Genomic DNA, 14,433 nt, shown 5'->3' on the forward strand with positions numbered 1-14,433 from the left:
ATACCCCATTGAGTATATATGCTGTTTTCTCTCCTAGCCATCTCTGATGAGAGCAAAGGTTCCCTCATTCCCCCTTGCCTCCCCCCTTCCATATTGCAATAGCTCGTTGTAATAAAAAAAATTTTATGTGAAATATCTTGGCCTATTCCCCCTCTCCTTTTTCTTTCTCCCATTCCATTTACCTTTTTTTTCTATTGACTCTAGTTTTACACCATATTTTATCTTCAAATTCAGCTTTCTCCGGTGCTTCAACTATAAAAGCTGTCTACCTGCTCTATTAACTGAGAAGGTTCATATGAGTATTATCAGTGTTATTTTTCTATGCAGGAATACATGCAGTTCATCCTCATTAAGTCCCTCATATTCCCCCCCTCCTCCAATCTCCATGCTTCACCTGAGTCCTGTATCTGAAGATCAAACCTTCTATTCAGCTCTGGCCATTCCAAAAGGAACATGTGAAATTCCCCTGGTTCATTGAAAGTCCATCTTTTTCCCTGGAAGAGGACGTTCAGCCTTGCTGGGTAGTTCATTCTTGGCTGCATTCTAAGCTCTTTTGCCTTCCGGTATATTGTATTCCAAGCCCTAAGAGCTTCCAATGTAGCTGCTGCTAAGTCCTGTGTGATCCTGACTGCAGCTCCACGATATTTGAACTGTCCTTCTGGCTGCTTGTAATATTTTCTCTTTGACTTGGGAATTCTGGAACTTGGCTATAATATTCCTAGGGGTTGGTTTTTTGGGATCTCTTTCTCAGGGGGATCGGTGGATTCTCTCCATTTCTATTTTGCCCTCTGCTTCTAGAATATCAGGGCAATTTTCCTGTAGTAATTCTTTGAAAATGATGTCAAGGCTCTTTTCCTGATCATGACTTTCAGGTATTCCAATAATTTTTAAATTATCTTTCCTAAGTCTGTTTTCATATCAGTTGTTTTTTTCAATGAGATGTTTCACATTTTCTTCTAATTTTTCATTTTCTTTGTTTTGGAGTATCGATTCCTGATTTCTGGTAAATTCATCAATCTCCCTGAATTCTATTCTTTGTCTGAAGGATTTGTTCTCCTCAGAGAGTTTTCTTATCTCTTTTTCCATCTGGCCAATTTTGCTTTTTAAAGCATTTTTCTCCTCAATAACTTTTTGAACTGTTTTATCCATTTGACCTAAGCTGGTTTTTAGCATGCTATTTTCTTCAGCATTTTTTTTATTTCCTTGGCTAAGCTGCTGACTTCATTTTCATGTTTTTCCTGCATCTCTCTCCTTTCTTTTCCCAGTTTTTCTTCTAACTCCCTCATTTGATTTTCAAAGTCTTTTTTGAGCTCTGTCATAGTCTGAGCCCAATTTCTGTTTTTCTTGGAGTCTTTAGATGCAGGAGCTTGTGCTTCCTCATCTTCAGACCGAATATTTTGATCCTTCTTGGGCTCATTTGCAAAATATTTCTCAGTAGTCTTCTTTTTGTTCCTCTGCTTGCTCATTTTCCCAGCCTGGGCCTGGTTTGGGGGTGCTTCCTGAGCTTTTGGGACACTCCCACAAGGGTCTCAGTGTGTGAGGCTCTGTCCTCCCTCCTGCTCTGTGAATGACCATAAGTGCCCCCCTCTCCCACGGGGCTGAGGTGGGGGGGGGCTGCTGTTTTATGGGGGGGGCCTAGACTGGGATCAGAATCTGAATGTGGTCAGAGCCCCAGAGTCATGTTCCGGGCAGAGGACAGAGCTCTGCAGTCTCTCTTCACTCCCCTCCCTCAACTCAATGGGGTCATGCCCTGGAGGCTCTTGCTTACCAGTTCCGCCTGCTTCTGTTTCCTGAGGGCTGGGCTTCAGGTGCTCACTCTGGCAGAGGTCCCCCGCTGTTCCCCCACTTTGTGCCTGGTGCTCCTCAGGGTGCAGCTCTGGAGACTCTCCCAGCGCCCGGGGGCTGCCTCCGGGAGGCTGAAGTTCTTTGGCTCTGGCGGGCCACCCCTCTGGCAGGCCGCCTCTCCGATCCCAGGGAGCAGAGCCTTTCTGCTCTTTTCCAGGTTACCTTGAGTAGGAGAACTGCCTCACTTGTGGGTTCTGTCTCTCGAAAGTTTAGAGTCCTTAGCTGATGAGTTTTATCAGAGAGCTCCTAAGACTCAATCCCTTGTCACCATCTTGGCTCTGCCCAAAATCATAGATTTATTAAAGATTTTCTATGAAGTGTCATTAGACAGTAAATTATATGTAGTTCTAGCACACTGTGCTTTTAAGGAGATTATATCTGCATGTTTCCCTCCCATTGATCCATGTCTCTTCTGCTAAGTCTGAATACATTCAAACTCGCCTTGGGTTCATTGAAGTTGGTGATGGGAAATCTTTGCTTCCCTAAAATAATTGAGTCACTTATACTCATAGACTCTGTACTGGTGTGTATTTTCATTCCACTTTCTCTCCTTTTCTGTGGCCATGGCCTAGTATAATTTTTTAATAGGGCCATTCTCCAACTGTGCTTCAGGTTAAAAAGAGTTTGCAAAGAAATGCCCTAATGAATTTTAAATGAATCAATTTATAAGCACTTTTTTTCAGAAATGTTTTAATGTAAAGTACATATATGTATTTGAAGCATGCTTGCATGTTTCATACCTTATCCCTTTATGATCCTCCAGTTCCTAAATGTGTCACATGTCACCACCTCTGAGAAGTAAGAGGAGTAGAAATACTTTTTTCATCACCTCCCCTCTTGGCAGTGATGAGTGGAACAGGCAAGAGTACCTGGGCCCAAATGAACTTCCATGTGTAACAGATCATGTTTTAATTAACTTGCTTTAATTAGCACAACTTTTCAACTCAGCTTTTTTTTTTGTCATTTATACATGTTAAGGTAAAGAAAATATTTATCAAAGTAAGTTTTCAAAGTGAGTTGCAATTGAATGGAATATTCTAAAAGTTTGCCATTAATGCTATTTTGCCAAAATGTTATTTTTAAAAGTCTGGTGATGCATAAGAATTATCTGTTTATACACATTGTTGAACATTATTGCTATTAAAGATATACTTGAAATTCCCTGATTGGCTTTTTTTGAGCATACTTATATATTTTTTTGCATACATGTTAAAAGAAAATGAAACATTTGAAGAATTTGAAATGGCAAGTTTTAGATTTTAGAATATGAAGAGCAGTATACTTCAAAGCTATGTATAATAGGACCTGTGTCATTCATAATTTCAGCTTGCTATATGGATTTCTTACACTGCTTATTTCCATCTGTTTCTTAGGATGAGCCTAATGGTGTGAAGAAGAATGTCTAATGTCAAGAAGTATAAATATTTTTTTTAGTATTTTCTAATAAAATGGCTAACCATGATATCTTCTAACATACCAAGGGCACATCCCCATTTAATTTGTTGGGGAAAAGTTATTACAAGCTACGAGCATTAAAAATTTCATGACTTGGCAGCTAGTAGGCATGGTGGATAGAGCACCAACCCTGGAGTCAGGAGGACCTGAGTTCAAATTCAGGTGCAGACACTTAATAATTGCCTAGCTGTGTGACTTTGGATAACTCATTGCCTTCAATTAATAAAAATTTTAAAAATTATATCTCAAAGATATGATTTTATCTTTATTCTTCCCTTTATACCTCAAACAATTGAGCTGTTAATAATTTTCTTTAAAATAAACTTTTGATCTCAAATTGATCTTATAATGAAATTTATTCAGATTCATCAGGATTTATGATGACACTGTTAAAAAAAATTGAAAAGGAGTGTTATTTTATAAATTTAGGTAGTTTTTTGATCTTACAGTTTTGGAAGAATCTTCCATTCTTCAAGTAGTCTTTAATTGTACAAAGAAAACCTAGTACAACTCTAAATCATTTTGATAATTACCATAAGATTTTCTTACCTGTCATTAGGTGGGATAGATTTGAAAGACCAAAACAATAAATGTTAAAGATTAATCTTAAATTTTTTGTATTTATACTAGATCATGCTTTAAGACTGTGGAACATCCAAACAGACACACTGGTTGCAATATTTGGAGGTGTTGAAGGGCACAGAGATGAAGTTTTAAGTGCTGTAAGTAGAAAACCTTAGGGCAGTAATTTGTTAATTTGAGATTTATTTGTCAATAATTATCACTGATAGCTTTGCTTGCGATTTCTATGGTAGAGCCTTTCAGCCTATCATTTCACTTATCCAAATATATATTTTAATCTTGTTGGTGAAATGAAGCAAGTAGTTGTAGAATTTCTTCTTCATTTACCTTAAGATAAATCTTGAGAGAATAGTGAAGGAAAACAAAAAAAGAAATTCATAGGTTACCTAATGAATCTTACTTATTTTTATCTTCTCAAATGAGGTTATAGAATAGACCTAATGGATGGAGAAGTCCACAAGACTTCAGTTCATTTTTTGCTTCTACCACATTCTGGCCTTAAGCCTGGGCAAGTTACTTCACTTCTCAGTGCCTCAAACAGCTTTCTAAAACTATCAATTCTACAGCAAGGGTCACTGAGGATTGAAGAAGCTTCTTCAGAGGGAATTCCCTCTGAAGGTATCTTTATCTCAAAAAATTGAATTTAAATAATTTAGAAAATACCATGTTTGCTATTTTGTGTTGCAAAAAGATGCTGTTTCCATTCTTCGTGAATTATATGTCTCGACATAATATAATAGCTTCCAATCTCTCAAAAGTGTATATGGTGCTGTTCTCTAATTATTGTAATAGATGCTAAATGGATTTCACTTTTAACAAACTTAATTTTGATTTTGAACTTAATTTTGATCACTTTGTGGTAGAATTCCTGTGGTAGCTAAAAATTTATCTAATCCAAAATGCTTATATGAAAAACAGCTGGATTTTTGTAAGTGGCAACAGAACTGTGAAGTTGTCTCAACATGAAGGAACTCAAGCTTGTACTCTAAATCAAGGATCATAAATTTAGCACTACCAGCTAAGGAAGAATTACCTTGATGGTATTGATTTTCCTAAGTAAAATGCTTAGAAACAAAGCAGCCAATTGTGAATTAAAGTTTTAGGTTCTTGGATTTCAGTAGTCCTTGATTTATCTCATAGGATTTATTCTTTAACATAGATTATGAAATTACTCTTCTCAAAAGGAACACTCGGCTTTGTTTTTCTCTGAGTATTAAAATGTCTTATTTTAAGTAAATACTTTGAGATTTCTCTGAATGTTATCCTATTAAGAATTCTTCTGCCTTTAATTAAGGAAATAGTATTCTTTAAAGAAATAGTTATTTTATAGCAGCAGAAAGTTCATTTTTCATGATGCTTTAAACAGACTTTCTGAAGTACCAGGATTATTAAAAGTTGGTTTTGGCATTGACAATTCTTTTGTGTTATTGAAATTGTAAACTGCCGCCTGGGACAACTTCGTGTAGATAGCTGAGCTTCATAGACAGTATGAGCAGGTCTAATAAGTTTTTGGCATGCTTTCTTCACTGCTGCAACTAGCAAATAAAGTCAATGAACTTGGTGCATTTTTTTAAAGCAGTTTATGTATATTTTTAAAGCTATGTATACATGACCCTATTGAATTTTAGATTTATTTTGAGAGATATTATTTAAAGGTTTTTTTAAACAAAAAAGAAGTAAGGTGTTAAGGCTTTTCTCTTGTTTTTACAGTTTATCAACTTAGGCATCCTGTACATTGAGTACAAGTCACATCACTTAATATTTTAAAATTAAAAAGGTTATATGATTAAATGAATGGAATAAAAGGAAATTGCAAATTTTCAGATCTCAAACTTCTAAGTTACTTGGTTTTAAACTGAGTTAAGAGACAGGAGACTCAGTTCTAAAACAAATGGTTTGTCATTTCTAAAACATGGTTTGTCAGTATGTTTGCAGTAGTCTTAAACAGACACAAAACTGTATTTTTTAATGTATCCTTATTAATAGGAAATTCTTTTTTTTTTCCTTTTTGGTTAGGAAATGATTCCGAATTGAAATTCCTATTAAACACATTGGGAAGAACTATTGTTTTAATATCTTTAAATATAGCATTTAGCATTGATTTGGTTGTTCTTTTGGCGTTGATACCTATTAATGTCTTTTTTATAGACAATGCTTTTTCTATAGTAGTATTTAATCATTAATGGATTTCAGATACCTTGTCTGTATATCAGAAAGCAAATATTTTAACTATTGACCTGTGATAATTTCCCCCATTTATCTCAACAGTAAAAGTTTTGAGGTCATAGCAGATTGCTAGAAATAAAATAATCACAGACCTATTGCTCATGAATATAGTTTTCTCATCATTTGACATCTTTTTAGCATCTCTATCCACAGTGAGAAAGAAATGCAAAATAGTTGAGTCATATCAGTCAATTTAATTTTTTACATGACTTCAAAAAAACTTTAATGGGGAAGAAAATGGAAGGTTGAGTTTGTAGTTTTTTAAAGTTTTATTTGGGATGTTTTGTGTTTGTTTGTACCTTCTTTCTAAGGGTGGTTAGGATAGAGCACTGGCCTTGGAAGCAGGAGGATGGGAGTTTGAATCCAGCCTCAGACATGTGCCACTTACTAACTAGCTATGTGACCTTAGGCAAGTCACTTAATCCTGATTTGCCTGACATCCAGAACCATCTCCAGTTATCCTGAGTCCTCTCTGTCCACTGGACCCTAGTGACTCTGTAGGAGAAAGTGAGACTGGTGACTTAGAACAACCCCCCTCACTCAAGTCCAATTCATGTGCTTTGTCATGGCATCAACTCCCCTGATGTCATGGTTTTTCTTCCAGAATGAAGGACGAATATCAATCAGTCAACCTTCTTTCTTGCTATTCAGAGTTAAGCATTGACCTTGCCTTTTTAAGTGCACAGTTCTCTGTAATTTGTAAGAGTTTCATATAACATCACATAGAAATGAATGAAAATTCATTTTTTACTAACTTCTGTAAAAGATGCCTGTCACATGAGAAAGTTTTGGTTTATAATTTAGTTTATTTAAAATTAAGTAATAAAGAGACTTGGGTGAATATCTAGAAAAGGAAATGCTGATCACAAAGAATTAGTCTTGTTTATTCATTAAGAGAACAGCCCACGCAACACTAAAACGATTTCATCACTAAATTGTTCAGGATGAGCTACAGATAAAATTTGCCTAGTACTTTATTCTTCTGTCATTTAAAAAAGCACAATATGTGAGCTAGGTGGCTAGTTAAGTGACTGGGACTTGGCAAATTTATGGTTTGAGTAAACTCAGAGGAATATCTCATGTCCCACAGATCTGACATTATTCTGTTTTATACTTTTATTAATGCCTTGGTATATTGAAGGTGACACAAAGCTAGAAGTGATAACTTAAGTATATATTCTTATCTGCTGACATATTTCAATGAATAGACTGCTGTAAGGAGTACCCAAGTTCATATTGGGCCTGATACCATCTGTCTCCCTCAGTTTCCTCAATTGTAAAATGAGAATAATAGTGGCACTTACCTTCCATGGTTGTTGAGAGGACAAATGAGATAATATTTGTAATGAGCTAAGCATAGTGCCTGGCATATATTAGTCACTTAATAAATGTTTGCTTCCCAGATACCGTTGTTTCCAAAACATTTTAACGGATTTAAAATGTCCTGAACGTAATAAATTAAGTTGAAAGTGATAAATGTAGAAGTTTACATTAAGATAAAAAAAAATCATGACTAGGCAGTACTTTGTCTAAAAAAAGATTGAGTGGGTTTTGAAAGATTGCAAGCTCCCAAAGAGTCATTAGTGTGATTTCATACACACTAAAGCTAATGGTATTATGGACTGCATTAAGAGAGGAATAGCTGCCAGGAACTGAGGAGAAATGCCTGCTGAACTTAGTATGACTGCATCTGAGGTGAAGAAAATGCATGAGAGTCTACACAGGAGAGCAAACAGGAAGGTGAAGGGCTTTTCTTGGGTTAGTTGAAGTAATAATTGAATTTTTAATAATTAGCCTAGGGATAAGAAAATATTGGGGATGCTTCATAACTAGGTGTAGGTATTTGAAGGTCTTTTGAGAAGAATCATGATTGGACTTGTTTTGCTTGGCCCCAGGGGACAGAAGTTCAAAAAGGTATATATTAGCTTCAAGCAAAGGTTGAAAGACCCACTTAATGGGCATATCTGTAATCTGTGACTAAATTGGAAAAAGATCCTACAAAATTAGCCATGGGAATACAATTTATATTAAGTTGATATTATTTTGGATAACATCAGGTAGATTTAGATAATTGGCTGGCATAACTTGGTACTGTAACTTATTTTCTTTATTTAAACTGTTTACTGTATAGGATTATGATCTTCTTGGTGAAAAAATAATGTCCTGTGGAATGGATCATTCTCTCAAACTCTGGAGGATCAATTCAAAAAGAATGATGAATGCAATTAAGGATTCTTATGATTATAACCCAAATAAAACTAACAGGTAACATTTGTGACCTTTATTTAAGAAGAAATAAAATCCTTCCCATGCAAAACAGATAATTATAAGTATGGGTGATAGCTATTACTTTTTACAAAATCATTTTTAACCCTTCAAAAATTAAATTTGGAAAGTGAGTTTTTAAAATAATTTATTAATGGTTAATTTGTATAATCTGATTTATTTCATGTTTTTCATCCATTTTCAATTTGTCATTTGTTTTCATGATTAAAAATTTTTGTTTAATTAGATATCATGCTTAGATCTCTGTCCTTAGATGTTTTTAATAAAGGACAAAAAACTCTTCATATTACCATATTTTATTTACTATGGAGAAATAGGAGACAGTAAATGGCAATTCAGAAACTTAAAAGTATCTTCAATTACATGGTCAATAAAATCTCAAGTTCTGCTCAACAATGGTCTGAGGAAAAACTATTATTTAAACTTTTAATTTTAGCATGTAAAGATTTTGGACACCCATGTTGGATATAGTTCAAAATAACTTCCAAAATATTTTTCCAGTACTCCTTTAAAAAAATTTTCTCTTCATTTCAGCACATGCTTAGTGTAAATCATGTGCCACACAAAACATTATTTAAAAAAATAGTCCATGATTTTCATATTTAAGTCTCAATTTCTAACAAATGTCATTGCCTTTTGTCATATAATCTCCCGTTCTTATAAAAAATTGAATCAAATACAAAACAGAAGAGATTCTATTGGAAGTCAGATGAGTTCTTGACTTTTCTTTAAACCTTTGTTAAAACTTCTTAAAAAGTTGTGACTCTTCCATTGTAAAGAGTATATATATATATATATATATATATATATATATATATATATAATCTCTACTATATAAATTAAATTTTCACATTAATATCTTCCTAAGAACTAGAAATCTTAAAGAATGATTGAGTCAGTTTGTGCTGGTCTCAGTTCCTTAGTGGCCTAAAGAATTACTCTAACTTTGCTTAATGCAGAACCAAAGAATGGAAGAGTACCTGGCAACATCTACCTAATTAATTAACCTGGTAATATTATTAACAAATATTTCTGGAAATAAAAGAAAAATTACTGTCCCTTAAAATTGTGTGCTCATTTTTCTAGTTAGGGTCATTTTTCATTGAACACCTTAAGAGTTAAATCCTCTATTTACTTGCCAAAAAAGGCATTTAATTTAACTTGACAAATACCAAAACTATTTTTGATTATGACAACTCATAATATAATGTACTGTAAAGATAGACTTGGCCTTTAATCTTGACACGGTATCAAAGCTAAAAGTTGTGGAATCACTGAACTAGATACGACATTAGACATTTACAGATAAAGAAACTACAACTCATAGAGGTGAAATGAGTTACAATTGTACACAGCTAGTTAGCAGCAAAAAATAGTAGTTTCTATTGTTTAAAGAAAAAAAAAGCCAAACTTCAGCCTTTTTTTGATTTTAAAATATATGGCAAAATGCCTTCCCCTCTGTGCTAATTTAAATTCTACTCTTTGTTTGCTTACATTAATCTAAAGTAGCATAAAAATAGCTTTGGGGAATTGATACTTTCTTTATGGTTTTCTAAAATGAAGTAGTTATTTGGAATAGTTACATTTGGATTTGTAATATCTGACTGGGATTCATTTATTGCAATTATTCAAAATCTCAGTCTGTTCAAAAAACTGAAACTAAATTTTTAGCTATTAACATCTATAATTAAACAGACTGTCCCAAAGGTTTTAGTGCACTTTAAAACTAGGTTTAAATAGAAGAAAAAAAGAATTTGCCATCTTTCCAGGTACATTCTTGGTTTCAAACATATTAAATTGAAGGAAGAATATTAAAACTGATCAGGAATATAATGTGACTTAGCTCCCCATCATTATAAGATAGGAAGAACTCAGCCATTGGAGAATGTCAGAACAAAGAGAGATTTAACAACCCTCTTGTGTTTTATTTTTCACACTTTTAATTTCTGAATAGTGAAAATGAATGTGCCACTGCTGTTCTCCTTTTTTGAGTTTTGACATATCCATTCTTCCTGCAGGCCATTTATTTCTCAGAAAGTTCATTTCCCTGACTTTTCAACCAGAGACATACATAGGAATTATGTCGATTGTGTGCGATGGTTAGGAGATCTGATACTTTCCAAGGTATAGTAGCTGTTGTTAAGCTGTATTTCTTTGTGTGTGTTGGGGCTCCTAGGGAGTTCACCACTTGAAAAAATTAGTTTTATTATAAATCTTGACAAATTTTGGAACAATTTCCAAATTCTCAATGCCCTTTTTTTCTTTCTTTGCCAGAAAATAGGGAGTTTATTTAACCAAGGGAAAATATTTGATTTTGCAAAGAATAATCGTACATTTTAACTAATCTTGACGATTGTTAGTGGTGTTAGAAATTATTCTGCTGGGCTTCTTTTATTCTTTTTTACCTATTTGTCCCAGGAGTCTTGAGTATTTTTTAAACTTGCAAAATTATTTTAGAAAATATTAAACAAAGTGTTGAAGTTTTAATTATTCTCAACCCTGATAACCCTTCTATTTTGAAATCAATCTCAACTATTTTAAGTAGTCTTAAAAATATGATGAATTAATGTAAAAGATCATGAAAAAGGTATGCCAGTAGTATAATTGTGGATATTAATGAGTTTCAAAATGAAATCAGAAAGTGTAACTGTTTTCTCTAAGAACTATGAAAAGTCTTTCTTCTGAATCCATTTAGTTGTTATCAAAATTTATAGTTTATTTCATTAAAAAAGAGACCATTTGGTATTTTTAAAAGCTGTAGCTATTTGACTTTGGAGAATTATCAAAGTCTCAAAACAGACTATTGAATCATCATTAACTTGTACTTTCTATCAGAAATTAGAGCTTTGAAAAGTGTCCACAGATGATGTGAGGTATGAGTTATATCTTAAATATGATGGAACTTCAAAATCAGTTAATTTCTTTATCTCCTACTTCAGTCTTTTTTTAAATATAAAGGGAATTCTTGCCCTTGGTAGGAGGTTGAATTAATTTTAAGTTCCCTTTCAGTCATAAAATTTTACAGTTCTGTAAATTTAGCTAGGGTAATAATTGGGGGAACAAAACAAGACCCTGTTTTTAATTTTTTTCTTTTATCATCTTTCTGTTTTTCAGTCTTGTGAAAATGCCATTGTGTGCTGGAAACCTGGCAAAATGGAAGATGAGATAGATAAAATTAAACCTAGTGAATCAAATGTTACTATTCTTGGGCGATTTGATTATAGTCAATGTGATATTTGGTACATGAGGTTTTCAATGGATTTCTGGCAGAAGGTAACACTTTGTTTTCATACTTTTAAAGTGATTTATATTTAGAAAATTGTAGTGAAATTTTTATTTTATTGTGCCTCTGGTCTATTTTAGAATGTCCATGTGGGTATGTGGATTGATTTCCATTCTTTACTTACAGAGGATATTTGGTACTGACTCTGTGGGTTTACATAACATCTGCAGTGCTTATTACAAGTGAAATTGGCAGTTGGGTATTGTTTTGTTCCAAATAACCCCTGTTACTCAGCTATTATGTCTGAAGATTAAAGGGTTATTCTTCAGCAGTTTTCTGTCCTTTGCCTGAAAAATTCTTAAAGATGAAAGGAAATAGTAGAGGAGAGGAGACGGTGGGAAACATGTTAGCTATTTAAACAGAATAAAAGTTTGTTAAGAATTGTTGGCAGCAAATTACCCTGAAATATCTTTCACTAGTTTGAAAGAATCACTTTAGATAATTTTTGCTACCATTCTTTTAACATGAACTATAATACATGCAGTCCAAGTAATGCTTTTCAGATTATTCTGAATAGAATTACAGAAGGGTGCTGATTATTTTTTCAATAGAAAAGTATAAATTGTCTGCTTTTTATGATTTTCAGGCATGCTTTATATCCAAAAGTTTCTATTTATAGAATATATTTATACTTATTTCTTTAGATGCTTGCATTGGGCAATCAAGTTGGCAAACTTTATGTTTGGGATTTAGAAGTAGAAGACCCTCATAAAGCCAAGTGAGTATTCATAAATTTCTCCTCAGGTCTCCTATTCCCATCTCTCTGGCAATTTAGGAAGCAGGAAATGGTATATTGTTTTAACAAACCTTTTATGTTTGATTCCTTAGATGGACATTATTAAATTAAAGCAATATTGATAGATTAATTGAAATGGATGATTTCCCTTAAGTTTTATGGAAAAATTAGTTTTCAACTGTGAAAGTAAATAATATTATCTTAAAATTAAGTGGTTTGTCTAACTCAGTAACTTTATTGTAAAACATTTGTTCATTTTGGAGTTTTTATATAGAGAAGATGATAATTGCTACTACCAGTATTTTGTGTGCTGTTTTAAGCTATACTCATGGTTTTTGTTTTTTCCCCCCACAGATGTACAACACTTACTCATCCAAAATGTGTTGCTGCCATTAGACAAACCAGTTTTAGCAGGGATAGCAGTATTCTTATAGCTGTTTGTGATGATGCTAGCATTTGGCGCTGGGATAGACTTCGATAAATTACTTTTTCTTAATTAAAAGTAGAAAATTTCTGTGTACAATATAATCTTCTACTGTGTCTTGCTAGTAAAAGCACCTAGAGCATCGCTAACATTTAGAATTGTGTTGCCTTCTTCCAGTGTACAATCAGCCTGAGCTGAACGTAGTAATGTTTACATTGTTTACATTCTTTGTACTGTCTTCCTGCTCAGACTCTACAGCTTTTAATAAAAATTTATTTTTGTAAAGCTCTCTGTATTGAGTCCATTTTCATTTTTCATTGTGCTTGAAAGATATTCTACAGCATTTAACAGTTATACTCTGTTATTTTATGATAATTCTTATAAAGTTGCAGTTATCTAAAAATTAAAGTTAAATGACCCTTTTACATTTCAAAATGAATTTTGAGTGTAATTTTGATCTTAACACTTGAATAAATGCTGTGTACTTTATTGAAAGAAATTCTATCCATAATAGCATATGTTTATTAATTATGGCTTGTCAAAAGGATTTCTCTTAATATATAAATCATAGGACTAAAATTTTAGCTGTATTAGAAGAAAAAATTTAAATATTTACCTAGTATGTATCTCATCCTGGGTGGAAGAATGGGAACTGAAAAAAAGAAAAGTGTCACATAGCTGTGGAGTGTGCTATGATATGCATGACATCCCTTTAGGAATTGATAATCTTGTTGAGGTGAGCCTTGTTCAGTAAAGCAGTAATAAGCTATGATAAAATGCTTAAATATGACACATAGTTGAGAAGCAGAAAAGGACAGTTACAAGTCCGAGTTCCTGAAGAATGCTTAACTGGTTTTAGTTTTTTTCCCCCCCTTTTCTCCATTTTTATATAAACAATTGACATTTATTTCTAAAGGCTAGCAGCTCCTACAGAGTGCTTAGGAGCACAGGAATTGTAGTATTAATCTATTCAAGAATATGGAAGATGGAATGTCTGTAACAATCAAGTCCACTCAAGTTGTTCTGCTGATGACAACATATTTCTCTTTTTCTGTTAAGCTGTAGTGTTAAAAGTAGTCATAACTACTTGGTATTCATTTTTTGCTATTTGTCTAGGAAAATAATTTTTAGTACCTTTTAAAAGGTTTTCTGCATAATGTGAAGTTTTTCTTTTAGTATATTACAGTTTGCACAAGAAGAGAACTTAGAGGTCATCTGCTCCAGTTTCATAATTTTACAGATGAGTACAGGTCAGGTGACTTGTCTGAAGTTTTATACTCACTAATAAGAGGAAAGACCAAATTTTGAACTCCTGCCCTCTTACCTTCACAGCATTCTTTACAGTACATCTTGTAGACTGTACATCTTGTAGACCAGGCTTTTTCCCCAAAGAGCACATCTCTGATTTCTATAATGAAAGTTAGGAGAAATTTATTTTATTATGTAAAAATTTACTTTGAAGGATGTAAAATTTTCAAAAGTATATCTCTAATCTTTTAAATTTTATGCCTTTTAAAATGATAAATGGCAGTGAAAATTATATTGTTAAATTTGTTAACAATAAAGTATTTTAGATAATTACGCATCATTTCAATT

At 33.2% G+C, this 14,433-nt stretch overlaps 1 protein-coding gene across 2 annotated transcripts in view; it reads left to right on the plus strand.

Annotated features, from left to right (window-relative positions):
- LOC141508432 (polycomb protein EED) overlaps nucleotides 1-13,171 on the plus strand; it is a 33,338-nt gene extending 20,167 nt beyond the window's left edge. The window contains exons 7-12 of one of the 2 annotated variants that reach the window (XM_074217058.1): nucleotides 3,931-4,022; nucleotides 8,240-8,373; nucleotides 10,413-10,518; nucleotides 11,509-11,667; nucleotides 12,322-12,395; nucleotides 12,768-13,171. In XM_074217058.1, the coding sequence (XP_074073159.1) occupies nucleotides 3,931-4,022; nucleotides 8,240-8,373; nucleotides 10,413-10,518; nucleotides 11,509-11,667; nucleotides 12,322-12,395; nucleotides 12,768-12,894 (692 nt within the window). In that variant the 3' untranslated portion in view covers nucleotides 12,895-13,171. Of the gene's footprint in view, nucleotides 1-3,930; nucleotides 4,023-8,239; nucleotides 8,374-10,412; nucleotides 10,519-11,508; nucleotides 11,668-12,321; nucleotides 12,396-12,767 lie in introns of those variants that run through there. The other variant, XM_074217059.1, reaches the window with a different exon arrangement.
- The last annotated feature ends 1,262 nt before the right edge of the window (nucleotides 13,172-14,433 follow it).

This window comes from Macrotis lagotis, chromosome 1 (assembly GCF_037893015.1).
Source record: "Macrotis lagotis isolate mMagLag1 chromosome 1, bilby.v1.9.chrom.fasta, whole genome shotgun sequence".
In the NCBI taxonomy this organism is placed as follows: domain Eukaryota; kingdom Metazoa; phylum Chordata; class Mammalia; order Peramelemorphia; family Peramelidae; genus Macrotis; species Macrotis lagotis.